This window comes from Carettochelys insculpta, chromosome 6 (assembly GCF_033958435.1).
Source record: "Carettochelys insculpta isolate YL-2023 chromosome 6, ASM3395843v1, whole genome shotgun sequence".
NCBI lineage: Eukaryota > Metazoa > Chordata > Testudines > Carettochelyidae > Carettochelys > Carettochelys insculpta.
The window spans coordinates 78905577-78917771 of record NC_134142.1 but is presented as its reverse complement, the minus strand read 5'-3'; the positions used below and the strand labels follow the sequence as shown (position 1 = coordinate 78917771).

The window sequence follows — 12195 nt, the reverse complement described above, 5'->3', positions numbered from 1 at the left end:
GGAGGGCTGAAAGCACAGCTGCCCACTGTTAAGCCAAGGTCCACAGGGGACTGGTGGCAGAGAGAACCTCGAGTGGGGGATGGGTAGGCAGCTGAAAGCACATTTGCCCTTTTTTAGGAAAATAACCCTCCCTTGACATCCATTCTACTTCCTGCAAATTAGGCCCCTCCTGTAGCCAGACAGAATTCCCCTGCTCTATTCCATCTTACCCCTCTTAGGTGCCTCAGAGTACAAAGGACAAAAGGAAACAGCACAGTTTTGATGCCTGGGAGCGCAGATGTGCTAATCTCAAGCACAGTCTTTAATGCCTTAGAGCACAGCTGTGCTGCCTTATCACGACCCTGGACAACAGAAGAACACAGATAAGAGGGCTAACAGGCCAGCCGATGACCACAGGGCCTCAAACTGCCCTTGGCTGGTACTGATAATTGATATGCCTACACATCGCCCCAGGAGAGGAATCTAGCGCCCATTCAAAAAGAATGTCCTATCTTAATGATTTAGTTATCTCTGTCTTACAAGTGTAAATTAAGTCGCAACTCCCTTGTAAGAACTGGTGTCACAAAGGCAAACCAGTACAATTGGCACTTTTAGATAAGGAAGAGCGTACATGACCCAAGGAGTATAAAGAAGGGTTCGGCAGACCAGTCTAACTGAGCTCCAATTACCTATACCTGCCGGTCGGGTAAGGTCATTGCCTCCCGAAGTCCCAGGGGACGCCTTCCTTGTACTCTTCTTCACGAGGGATTGAGTGAATGACGCTGGCTATGCTGGAGTCAAAAGACGCAGGGGTGAGAATTATACCTGCAATGTACTTTTGTGCACATTTAATAGTAAGAGCTCTGTAAACTGAGGCGCTTTGTCCTCAAATGCGTAACTTGCATTTGTAATCTAACTGGTATACCATATGTATCATCCTCCTAGTAGTTAAAGAAGATGGAACAATAACCTTGTAACCGCTAAGATTCTTATTTCTGCCTTTAATAAACAGTAACCATTTAAGCTTCAGCCTGACTCCTTCCAGTTACTGTAACTCGGCCGAATACAAACAAAGAACCTTAGCCGGTTTGGCTATATTAGCCTGGTCAGTGGTAAGGTGCAGTAAAAGCTGAGCGCTAGTCATGTCGCCTCCATGGGACAGACTCCTGGAGCACCTGTCAGCCACCCTGGCTGCCCACTGTGAAGGCGCAGTCTGTCCTAGTAGTTAAAGACTTGGGTGAAATTAGCTCTCTGCACCAACCTTTGGGGCACCCATCAGCCGCACTGGCTGCCCACTGCAAAGGGACTGCCTGTCCTAGCAGTTAAAGACTCGGACGTGATAAGGTACACAGACCACTCATTACCCGGCCATCGGCTAACAGAATTGGCATAGTCGGCAGGTAAAAGCATTCATTTAGTAAGATGAGGTCTGATTTATTGGTTCATATTGGTGGGGAGCACAAATCAGTTTGGGGAGTGGGGCTTGGTTGGGATTACAACAGAGAAGCACATTGTTATCAAGTGTGAGACAGATCATTCATGAAGCTGTATTTTAAAGCATCCCTTATTGCTGCTGCCTGTGCATGGTTATTGATGAATGTCTGTGTAGGTGGCTGCAAGTAAGCCCTGCTGATGGCCTGAGCCTCGGAATTCCAGATGGATGAGAAATTCTCTTGCCTGGATTCACAAATGTTGTGCAAAATAACGCACACTGTAATCACAATTAGGACATTAGTTTCAGAAAGGTCTAAATGGGTCAAAAAGCAACTGAACCTCGCTTTTAAATTGCCAAAGGCATATTCCACCTAACTGGCAAACATCAACTGTTGCAGTACTGCATTGTGGGAACCTATCCCACAGTTTCTGCGTATGTTTGCTCGTATTTGACATGATCTTCCCACATTGCATTGCCCTCATTCCCCTTCCATGGTAAGCAAATGTCCATTTCACCAGTCAGAAAGAAGGAAAAGTAGGGCATCAACAAAGATGGCAAAGTTAACAGAAATCTCTCCTGAAACTGAATTATCAAGGATGTTATAAAAATCAGCAAGTGTGTGTCTTCTCAATTGGCCAGCCACTGACTGTGCCCCTCTCTCCCGTAACTGCATCTTATCCCTGAAAATAACACAGGGGCAATGAAAAGCTTGAAGAAAGAGTGGATAGTAAAGATTTGGAAAAAAGAGAGCTGCTGAGGAAAGGGGGGTTGGGTTCTCAGTCCACTATACAGCTTCTGTTCGCAATCTGTGTTCTCAACTGGCCATCCACCCACTCTTCCCTGTGTGAAGGGGTTTAAAGTTAGAAGAAAGAGGACAGAAAAGGCTAGGAAAAAAAGATTTTTGTCTTCCTTCTTCACAAGAAGTCCCCGTGGTGGCAGCAAGCCCCCAGAATCTTGGCCACCAGGGGAGACTTTCCCCCAGTGCCAAAAAGGCCCCAAAATTATTTTTGGTGGGGGACCAATTGAAGTAATCCCCCCATGTGGCAGAATGCCTCCAAAAATATTAGCCACTGGGGGAGACTTCTCCCCTAGACCTTCCCTCCCCTTTTACCCTCCACTCTCTGATTTGCTCACCTTGATCATTTTTTTTCTGATTTGTCCTCCTTGATTACTGTTTTTGGTTCTCTGTGCCTTAAATATTGAGTCTGTTCTGGTCTGGCTACGGTCTGAAGAAGTGGGTCTGTCCCACAAAAGCTCATCACCTGATCAATTATTTTGTTAGTCTTTAAAGTGCTACTTGACTGCTTTTTTGTTTTGACATCACTATACTGTTTTCCTTCTTCATTCTGGTAAAGTTCTCTAACTCCCCATCCTTCAATGCTCACCAATCCCAAGCAAAATGCTGAACTGATGAAAAGGGGTTTGTCCCAAAGTTAAGTTTCTCTGATACTGTGCTTACCACATCTGTTATCCACGTGCATTTTTCCCATGCCACAGAACTCCTGTGGATCTGAGAGCCTGGGAGGCTTTCTGGCCACTACATGGTCCATACCAGAGAGATGAATGTAGAACTGCTCACTGCTGATTGCCTTCCTCAAAGTTCTAGTTGTTTTGCGGAGTCGCTTCTCAGTCCTTTTACGAGCACAGTTCAAATCACATGTGTCTAAAAGGTAACAGGGATGAAAATTAGGGGCAGAGAACTTCAGTATAAATGACAGTGAGCAATAATTGGTTAAAATACTGGTCAAAGCAAACAACAGAGAATGCAAACTGTGAAAAGGAGGCACAAAATCTTTAAGGAAAACACCATCAGGCCAGAAAAAAAAACTGAAATGGACAATCTTTAGTAGATTGTAGCTGTCTGATCCTGGAACTAGGTGTGCATATATATGTACACATGTCATTCTTTCCAAACCAATTAAATGAAGCTTCAAAACAGGAGATACTTTTATTATTGTTTTTTGCATAAAGATGAAAGCGAAAGAAAGAAATTAAGGCTCAAACTGCAAGAAGCTTTCCGTTGCATCTTGGATTGATTTCCAACCAACCTGTCACCTCCTTTTGGTTTATTTCAAGTTCCATGTCCAACGTGATAAACATTTCATTTGCTGTTGTTGGTTTGCTGAAGGCTCCAAGAACTTTCTTGCCAGAGCTGCACTTTAGGTTTACATAGCAGAAGCTCTCCACTACTGAGTTATGATTATCTGCATGAACAAAATTAAAGGAAGCAAAAACTTGGCCAACTATGTTATTGCACATTCACTACAGCTCAGTAAATAATTTTGCTTGGAAGACTGCTAAGGGACTAAATGATTAACTCCAGATGCTAGTAAACAACAGGCAACTGGGCTGAATCCTCAGCCAACATACTTTGCTGGAGCTTCAGTGACTTCAGCAGACCAATAGCAATTGACACCAGCTGAGGATCTGGCCTCACTGTACATAAGATACAGGCCATGCTGTGATTAGTACCTTGCTAAAACTGCCAGATCACTTAAACCTGGCTGCTGCTAGCAAGGCCCTAATATTAGTTGCTTGTTGTTGGCCCGTGCATATATATTAGAACAGTGCTGTTCCTCACACAGAACAGGTTAAACTTTTATACTGTTTTCAAGGGAAAAGCTGTTGTCTGCTCTGGTCAGAGTGTGTGTGAAAATCGTGTTAGCTCCTCACAGTGTTTCCACACAACTGGGTTTGATCCCATTATGTACAGGAATTACAGAGACAATTATTTAAGGTTTCCCTAAGGAAACAAATTCAATTTAAGAAAAAGTCCTGAACATGTTTTAGTTTTGAGATAAATACATATTCCTGGTAAGAGTCTCATAGATATGATCACTCCTATTCTTTTAAAGCCAAACAAATTGACATGTTGATCTTTTTGGTTCTTCATGTTCAATAAAGTAAAAGATTGGCTATAATATGGCCATGTGCCAAGTCCTCATTCCGCAAAGATATCTTGTTTGCATTATGAGAACATTCAGACTCATCTCAAACAGTACCCTGTGAGCAGACTTTGTTTCCAGCAGTTTTCACAGGTTTCCAGGCTCATCCTTCCAGTGAAAGAAGCTGGAAACAAGTGGGAGGAGCTGGCCTTGCTATATACCTTAGGGCCTACTGCTACCTAAGTGGAATAGAAGAGAAACAGTTGTCAAACTTGGGGATCCGTCATCAGCAGAATAAAAGCCAGGAACTTTTTCAATATGGTGTCAGGGAAAGAACATGAATATAAAGGTTGTGGGAGACAGAGGAGGCAGGAGATGTATCTGTTTAGAGAAGCAGGAGCAAAAAGAACCAAAGGGCAGAGAATCCTGTGCATAGAGATAGGAACCAAACAAAGGGTGGGAAGAATGGATAAGGCGGATCATCAAAAGGAAACATTATGGTTAAGTTTATTCCACACAATCAACACATTAAAGATGATTTAAGAAACACAGAAACACTTTGTCCATATGGAAAAGCTATATTAGTAATCACTATAGTTATCACCAAGAAGCTGTATCATCTAAAATGATTACGACTGGGAAATAACGTAATCACAAGGGTGAGGAGAGGTACTGTGCAAAGATCTCTGACTATTAAGAGACAGCCCATGCCATGAAAATGTTTTATGAATCCCTGAACTACAGCCTTTACTTGCTTACTTTCATGTATATGACCTTACCTGGTATTATCTGTTGCAGATCTTCTTGAAATAGCTCAGTCTTTTTCAAACTACATTTTCCTTCATTAAACTTCATGGTAACACTTGTCTTGATGGTTGAGGCATCTAGAGAGAGAAACAAGGATGTGTTACTTTCAAGGGGGAAAGGACTGGAAATACTAAGGCAAGGTTAAGTAAGTCACTAAAATGACATTATTACTCGTAAAACTATCCAGCATTAAAATGCGTCACTTTTTTTTTTTTTTTTTTTGGCACGGAGACCATGCTTGAAGGTCACAGGAGACACCATTTTTCTTCTGCTAATAAGTTAGTACAGGAACTTAGGAAGTTAGAACTGGAGTAATAAGTTGTAATGTATTTTATTTAATCCCCAATGAACAATAACAATCATAGGGCAATGGCTTCGGTGTCACTAGAACTCAAAGTAGATAAGTCATTTTACACCAACTGAGGAGCTGTTTCCCTGCACTTATCTAGAGCGGCACCTGATATCCATTTAGCTTCCAAATGCTTTATAAATTTTACAGTCCAACTAAACAAGCCACACGTGTTAGATACAGCCATAATATTTCAGTCTGGGTGCCCAGGAGAGCAGAGAGCCTCCGCACGCCTCTCAGCAACATGGGAGGGCAGCTCTGCACTAGGGGAAGGGGTGTGGCTGAGAGCACAAATAGTGGGGCAGAGGCAGCCAGACCTCAGTGCCACCCAGAATGCACCACACTCTGCACCCCCTCCCCCTCCCAGCGCTTCACAGCACTCCAGTGTGGCACTCTGTCAGTGATTTAAAGGACCTGGGCCTCTGGCTACCAATATCAGCGGCAGCAACTGGAACCTTGGGCCCCTTTGAATCACTGAGCCCCAGGGGCAACTGCCCTCTTTTTCCCCACCCCTCCATCAGTGGGCCCACAGTGCCCAAAGAGAGGCACCTACGTCTCCAGCCCCGCTGTTCACCTTAGCCAATGATTCTATGAGATGTGTGTGTCTCTTCTCTGTATTTTCCTTGTCAGGGCTCAGAATTACTGATGCTGGTGAAGCAGCACATGGGCTTTGAGTAGCGTCACCGTGTGTGTGCTGCACACACTTGGGGAAAGAAGAGGGAGCAAAATTTCAGGTAATAAACTGTGAAAGAGAAAAACCACAAAACCTGAACAACAGAGCCCTGCCTCGTGCTGCCCTACCAAAGGAGATGCGACAAGTCATGCAGCATGCAGATCTAGTAATTACCCAGGTGAGTCGACTCACTCATATTCTGCTGGTTTTTCTTACGCTGAGAAGAGCGGCCACAGGTCAGAGTATAGGCGTCTTGTATTTCTAACAGACATACAAATTATATAGGCAGATATTAAAGGCAGGATGTAGGCTACACACACACACACAGTTTGGGGGCATCCAGTTTCTAAGATATTAATAATTTGCTGTGCTTTATTGCCCTTAAAAGGGATGTTTAAATAACTTCCATACTCCAAGTTTGGGTAATGACCTGCACCTCTCAGGGTTTTAAGAAGAGGTCAGTCATAAACGTGGTTTTGCCCTCGTGTCAGTACTTGGCCCCGTAACAGGCCAGTCCTGCTCCCCTGGATGCAGGGGCTGGGAATACCATACAGCCAACGTGTTCAGACACAGAGGGTGCCTCACATCACCTTGGCCAGCTGCAGAAGGGCATGGAAAGCACTGGGATTTCTATCAGACCCTGTTCATTGAAGAGGACAACTGACAACAGCTATGATCTGAGACTGGCCGGTGGGTAACACAGGCAAGGAAAGGCATTTCCTTCCCAAAGCCAGCTAAGTTCTCCAGCCTCCCGGGGAGGGCTGACACTGGGACACACCCAGGAAGAGTAGAGCCATGCCACCTGCTAGGATGGGGGGCACTGAGGGGTTTGGGGATTGTCAAGGGCTGGGGGCAGTCATCCAGGGTTGGCTCCATGGAGGAGCAGGGAATACAGAAGGGGTGGGGACTCAGGCAGAAGGGGAAGGCTGGGACCTGTCTTCCACAGAAGGCCTTCACCCATCACCCCTACGAAAGACAGAAAAGGGGGGATTCCTATTGCTCTGGCAGAGATCTGAAAATCTCTATATAAAGAAGAGAAAAGGGTTTTTTTTTTCATTACTTACTACAAGCTTTCACAAGAGTAATTATTGTTATTCCCAGTGCTTTTAAAATAAAAAGAGGAGCCGGTACTCAGCAGGGTGAGGGAGTTCTAGCAGCCCCACGGCTGGGAGCCAGCTGGGGCACCAAGCCTCACCAACAGCCCCAACACAGGAAACTCTGCTGAGGGGGTGGCAGTGTATTCTGCAGCCCCATGGCTGGGAGCTGGCTGGGACACAGAGCCCCAGCTGCAGGATCCCCAGTTGGGGTGAATATTGCTGTGGAGGTGCCAGTACTGTGTACCAGCATGTACTGCCACAAAAAAAGCTCTGGTTATTCCTAAATTCCCTCGCTATCAGCACATAGTTACGTTACACTTGTTTTGTTCTGTTTGACTCACCAGAAATCAAATGAACCTCAGAGGGACAGTTTAAGATGCACTTGTCACTCCTACCACTCTTAATGCAGGACAGCAATGGTTTGGGTGACATGTGGTCAGGCAGCAACCCCTCTATTGCTAAACAGGATAAAAAACAAACACTCATGGGAGAAGTAAAACATCTGCATTCACTGTGCAGAGAGACAACTTTCAGCTCCGTCTGCCACATAACTGATACCAAACTGCACCCATGCAACTAACAATTCCATACACAGAGGAGAGGGAGGGAAGGAAAAAAAGAAGTCACACCTGGATTAAACACTATTTGTAACTTGCATTCAGGGAAATCTATCTCAGCATGTTTTTCATGCAGGAGAGCACAAAAGAGAATGCCTAGATAAAAGCATGGAGAAGAAAGCAGCAAGCAAAACCCCTCAAAGTATCTCCTGTTTTTCACCTGTTTCAACAATGACCATCATGGCTGATGGAAAAATAAGGCAGAAATCTAATGAAGAAAATAATTATCTGTGCCTCTTTGTAGGAAGGATCAAGATTTTCAGCGCTGCCTTGAGTTGCATTACCTTCAAGTTCACCCAAAGTACAAAAACATCTTCTATGCACCTTACCAACACAGTCCTTTTTATTCCAGTGTAATTTGTGGCTGGAATGACACTGACATTCATAATCTCCCAGTGTGTTCACACAGATCTGCTGGCAGCCACCATTGTTGATGCTACATTCATTAATATCTAAAGAAGAGTGTGAAAAGGCCTTTTAAAAATATCAATCCAGTATCACGTGCACTCAGCCGTGAATTCACACAAATTCAAATTAAGTAACTGCATGCAAATGCTGATATCGATCTATGGCAGCTTCTAAAAATTGGACCCTTTATGCGGCTGCATTTCCTACTGCCCTTTAACTAGTCAAAATGGTTTATCTGTGTGTTAAATATGCCCCCAAAATTCCAGCCTCATCGACATGCTCGTCATTATTTATTAAGTTTGGAATAAAATCAGAATATGGGACACAAGATTCAAATGGATCATTTGTCTTAAATGTTCAGATTCATAAATATGTTGCAATACATTTTATCTTACTGTTAATGAGTACATGTGGGCAATACTCCCTAGCATAGTTGTGACTGAGTCCTTAGCCTATATTCAGGGCCTTTCCAGGTTACTTCCATTAAGGAGAGAAATCAGTTATCAAGTCAGGTACTTTTGTGCGTTGTGCACAATCCTGTTTAATTCTAAAGAACATACACAAAGCCCTATTTCCCTAACAAAAGGGGCAAAGACAGAAGTGTGTTATATTGTACCTCAGTTTAAGTGTGTCTAGAACTTGGAGCTGTAGGGATCTGGCTCTCTGACATACCCTTGAGTTTTTCCCTGTGGCCAGAAATACCCAATTCAATGCAAAGGAGAGTTATGAACTCGTCAAATTTTTTGCATCGTGGTCCCCAACATCAAGATGCTTATTCTACCTCAAAGTCACACATGCCAAGAAATTAAATACACATGTATATATTCAATATATTTCACATGAAAATTGCTTTGTTTTCATTTACTGTCAAATAACTCAGGCTGCCTCATAAGAACATTCTGCAAGTTTCCACTTGCCCCAGACATTAGATCTAGGTGCATATCAACATACTGGTCTCTTTCACCGAGTGTTTCTTTGCAAATCAGAAGTACACAGTTTAGGGCTAAATTCTTAGCTGGTATCAACCAGTGTAACTCCATGACTGTAGTGGAGCAATCACCAATGTAGATCAAATGAGGATCTCGCATCAAGGCTTGTCGTTAATGCTGCAAAATAGCTCGCATAATTCAAAATTATTTGAAACCTTTTCTAACATGCGAAATTTGTGTACAGAACTCTATGTGAAGTCAATGGGACTTTTTCGTGAGGAAATGCTGTTGGATCATGGCCATCATTTCCACATGTGGAATGTATCTGTTTGTTCTAATGGCCACTGTTGCTTTCCAATACACAGATGCAGAGGGAAAGGTCATTTAATCAAAAAGGCAGTCAAAGACAGAAGATTGGTCTTCACTTTTGGACTGTCTCCCCTTCTGAAAAAGTACCCAGAAAAGACACAGGGTAAATTTGCTATACAGCCTGGGTTTTAGACACCTGGGTCCCATTGACAGTAATGAATGTTGCTCCAGTGCTCTGACAAACATGTACATTAGCATCATTTTATACACACCTCCACAATGTGTGAAGCCATAGAGAGCATATCCTTTGTTACAACTACACTCAAAGGAGCCTGGATGATTGACGCATGTATGGTCACATGTCCTTTCAAATGAACATTCATCAATATCTGTAATTTTTAAAGAAGATACATTAGTATCTCCTGGCTTGTCATGGAAGTATTTATGATCTAGCAAAATTGGACATAGAGACATGCAGATTTATAAGACCTAAGCAAATTCTTTAAAAGCCGTTAGTCTGTAACACATTGAAGTAACAACTTTTACGAGAGCAGTTAGTTTGCCAAAACAGATAATTCTTGGCAAGTGGTTAAACTGAGGTTATAGTTCTAATAGCAATGTTTAAAATAAAATTGCTGCAAAGTTCTCTTCACTGCACAAGACTTGGCTGGCAAAAAAAATACTTCAAGGGAAGGCAATGCAGAATATTTTCAAAGTAACTTTCCAATTCCTTCTACCTTTGACAAAACTAGGAGACCAAATTTTTACCTTGACTATGTATGTGCAGTTCCTGTTCTAGGCCCATTCCTATTCTATACTTCGCGACTGAAATACCTCTCAAGAAAGGTGGAAAAAAAGACAGGAAGCTTTGGGAATTCATGCAAGTGAAAGGCACTAGGAAAGTATTCCAAGAAACCCAAGTGACCTCCTTAGCCCCATGGAGCAAGAGCTTCTGCAAAATCTTCCTCCACCCAGCCCCAGCAATGTGCCTCAGTGTAGTCCTCGAGGAACTGTCACTAGGTTCTGTTCTTCTCTTGGTACAAGACCACTGGATACACTTGTCAAGAGGCCACAGATTCATCATACTGCACATCTTGGGCTTAAGTCTTGTATGTCTTCAGCCATTGTCCTCAATGCCGGTGAGAATGTCATTGCTTCGTCGAGCTAAATTGCTCCTGGGCCATTTTCATCATTTTTCGTGGTGCATATCTTAATTCAAAAAGCAAATTCATTGTAATGGCCCAATATTGTTCCCAGTGAAATTAATAGCAAAGCTCCTATGGATTCCAGGAAGCAGGATGAGAGACCCTAAATGTTTATTATATTATTATCAAAAGTACTCTATCCCACTAGAACAATAACAGAGAGGAAGCCATGCTAGTCTACACACGATCAAAACAAAAAGCAGTTAAAGTGCTACTTGACTGCTTTTTGTTCCACTAGAACAAGTTACTAAACATGATGAGCCTTACCCTGTTCCCATAAAAGTCTCTGACAAAATTCCCATTGACATAAATGGGAATATAAGTGGAGTCTGATCCAAGTTTGCTCTTTAAGGGATCAGCCCAAATTGCTACATCAAGTTTACAACATTCTATGAGTGACAGAAAAAAACCACAGACAAAAAGAGCTATAAATCCTTAAAATAAACATTCATAAACAACTTGTGTCAGAAATCTTGGAAAGCCTACACATTTCTGGCAAGTTCGCTCTGTATAAATATTTGTCTTGGAGTAAAGGTTTTTTCCTGATATGGAACGGCAGAAAATGGGACTATTATTTTCAGATACATCTCAGAGGGGTAGCTGTAAAGTCTGTATTTGCAAAAACAAACAAGGACTCCTGTGGCACCTTGTAGACTAACACCCCAGATTTATTTGGGCATAAGCTTTCATGTTTACAAAGTGTTTTTTACCCAGGGATGTTTATGGCCAAATAAATATGTTAGTCTATAAGGTGCCACAGGACTTCTCTTTATTTTCAGGTGGTTATTCAATGTGCAGTGAATCAAACAAATCTCCCACTGTGATATACCAAATGCTTTTCACTGCAACTTTAGACATTAGAAATACAGAGGACAGAAATCATTCCAGAGAATACCAGAATTTCCTTACTTCAGTGGGTATCCAAGCCAATCTTTTTTATTTTACTTTCATTGCCTCTCCATGTACATACCTTGACAAGACTTCTCATCTGTTAATAATTTAAATCCCTTTCTGCATCTGCAATCAAAACTGCCAATAGTGTTTTTACAAAAATGATCACAGCCTCCATTGCTGGCTTGGCATTCATCAATATCTGTAACAGGGAAGTGAGTAGCAAATAAAAAGAATATGCTTGGTGTCCTTTCATAGGTAGATCCCAAAGACAGACATTTTCTATGGATGAAAAAGTTGGACTTGACTGATAAGTTCAAGTTCCCTTCAGGGAGAGTCCTGAACAAGATTCAAAAACTAAATCACCTCAAACTTTGGGAAAATTCAGATATAGATTCAGTAATGAACTTTGCAGTTCAAACCCATTTCTGTATTACTTCTTTTCCATCTAACATATTGGTATCAAATTCACATTCACTTGATCACACACATCCAAGGGGGCTCTTTCTTGTCTTATACAATTAGATAAGATAAAGTCATTTGTCAATCTGGAAAGCCTTTGGAGCCTTAAACTAACTCTGATACTGTTCTCTTTAAAGATTTTTTTTTTT

General features: G+C 42.4%; 1 protein-coding gene across 8 annotated transcripts in view; it reads right to left on the bottom strand.

The window, feature by feature from the left end:
• Positions 1 to 12195, bottom strand: part of SCUBE2 (signal peptide, CUB domain and EGF like domain containing 2) — a 68562-nt gene that overhangs the window by 28020 nt on the left and 28347 nt on the right. For 3 of the 8 annotated variants that reach the window (XM_074998918.1, XM_074998924.1, XM_074998921.1), the window contains 8 exons: positions 11664 to 11786; positions 9761 to 9877; positions 8172 to 8294; positions 7567 to 7683; positions 6303 to 6389; positions 5079 to 5183; positions 3463 to 3618; positions 2874 to 3077 (listed from right to left, as the gene is read on the bottom strand). In XM_074998918.1, the coding sequence (XP_074855019.1) occupies positions 2874 to 3077; positions 3463 to 3618; positions 5079 to 5183; positions 6303 to 6389; positions 7567 to 7683; positions 8172 to 8294; positions 9761 to 9877; positions 11664 to 11786 (1032 nt within the window). The remainder of the gene's footprint in view (positions 1 to 2873; positions 3078 to 3462; positions 3619 to 5078; positions 5184 to 6302; positions 6390 to 7566; positions 7684 to 8171; positions 8295 to 9760; positions 9878 to 11663; positions 11787 to 12195) is intronic. The other 5 variants (XM_074998920.1, XM_074998925.1, XM_074998919.1 and 2 more) reach the window with 4 other exon arrangements.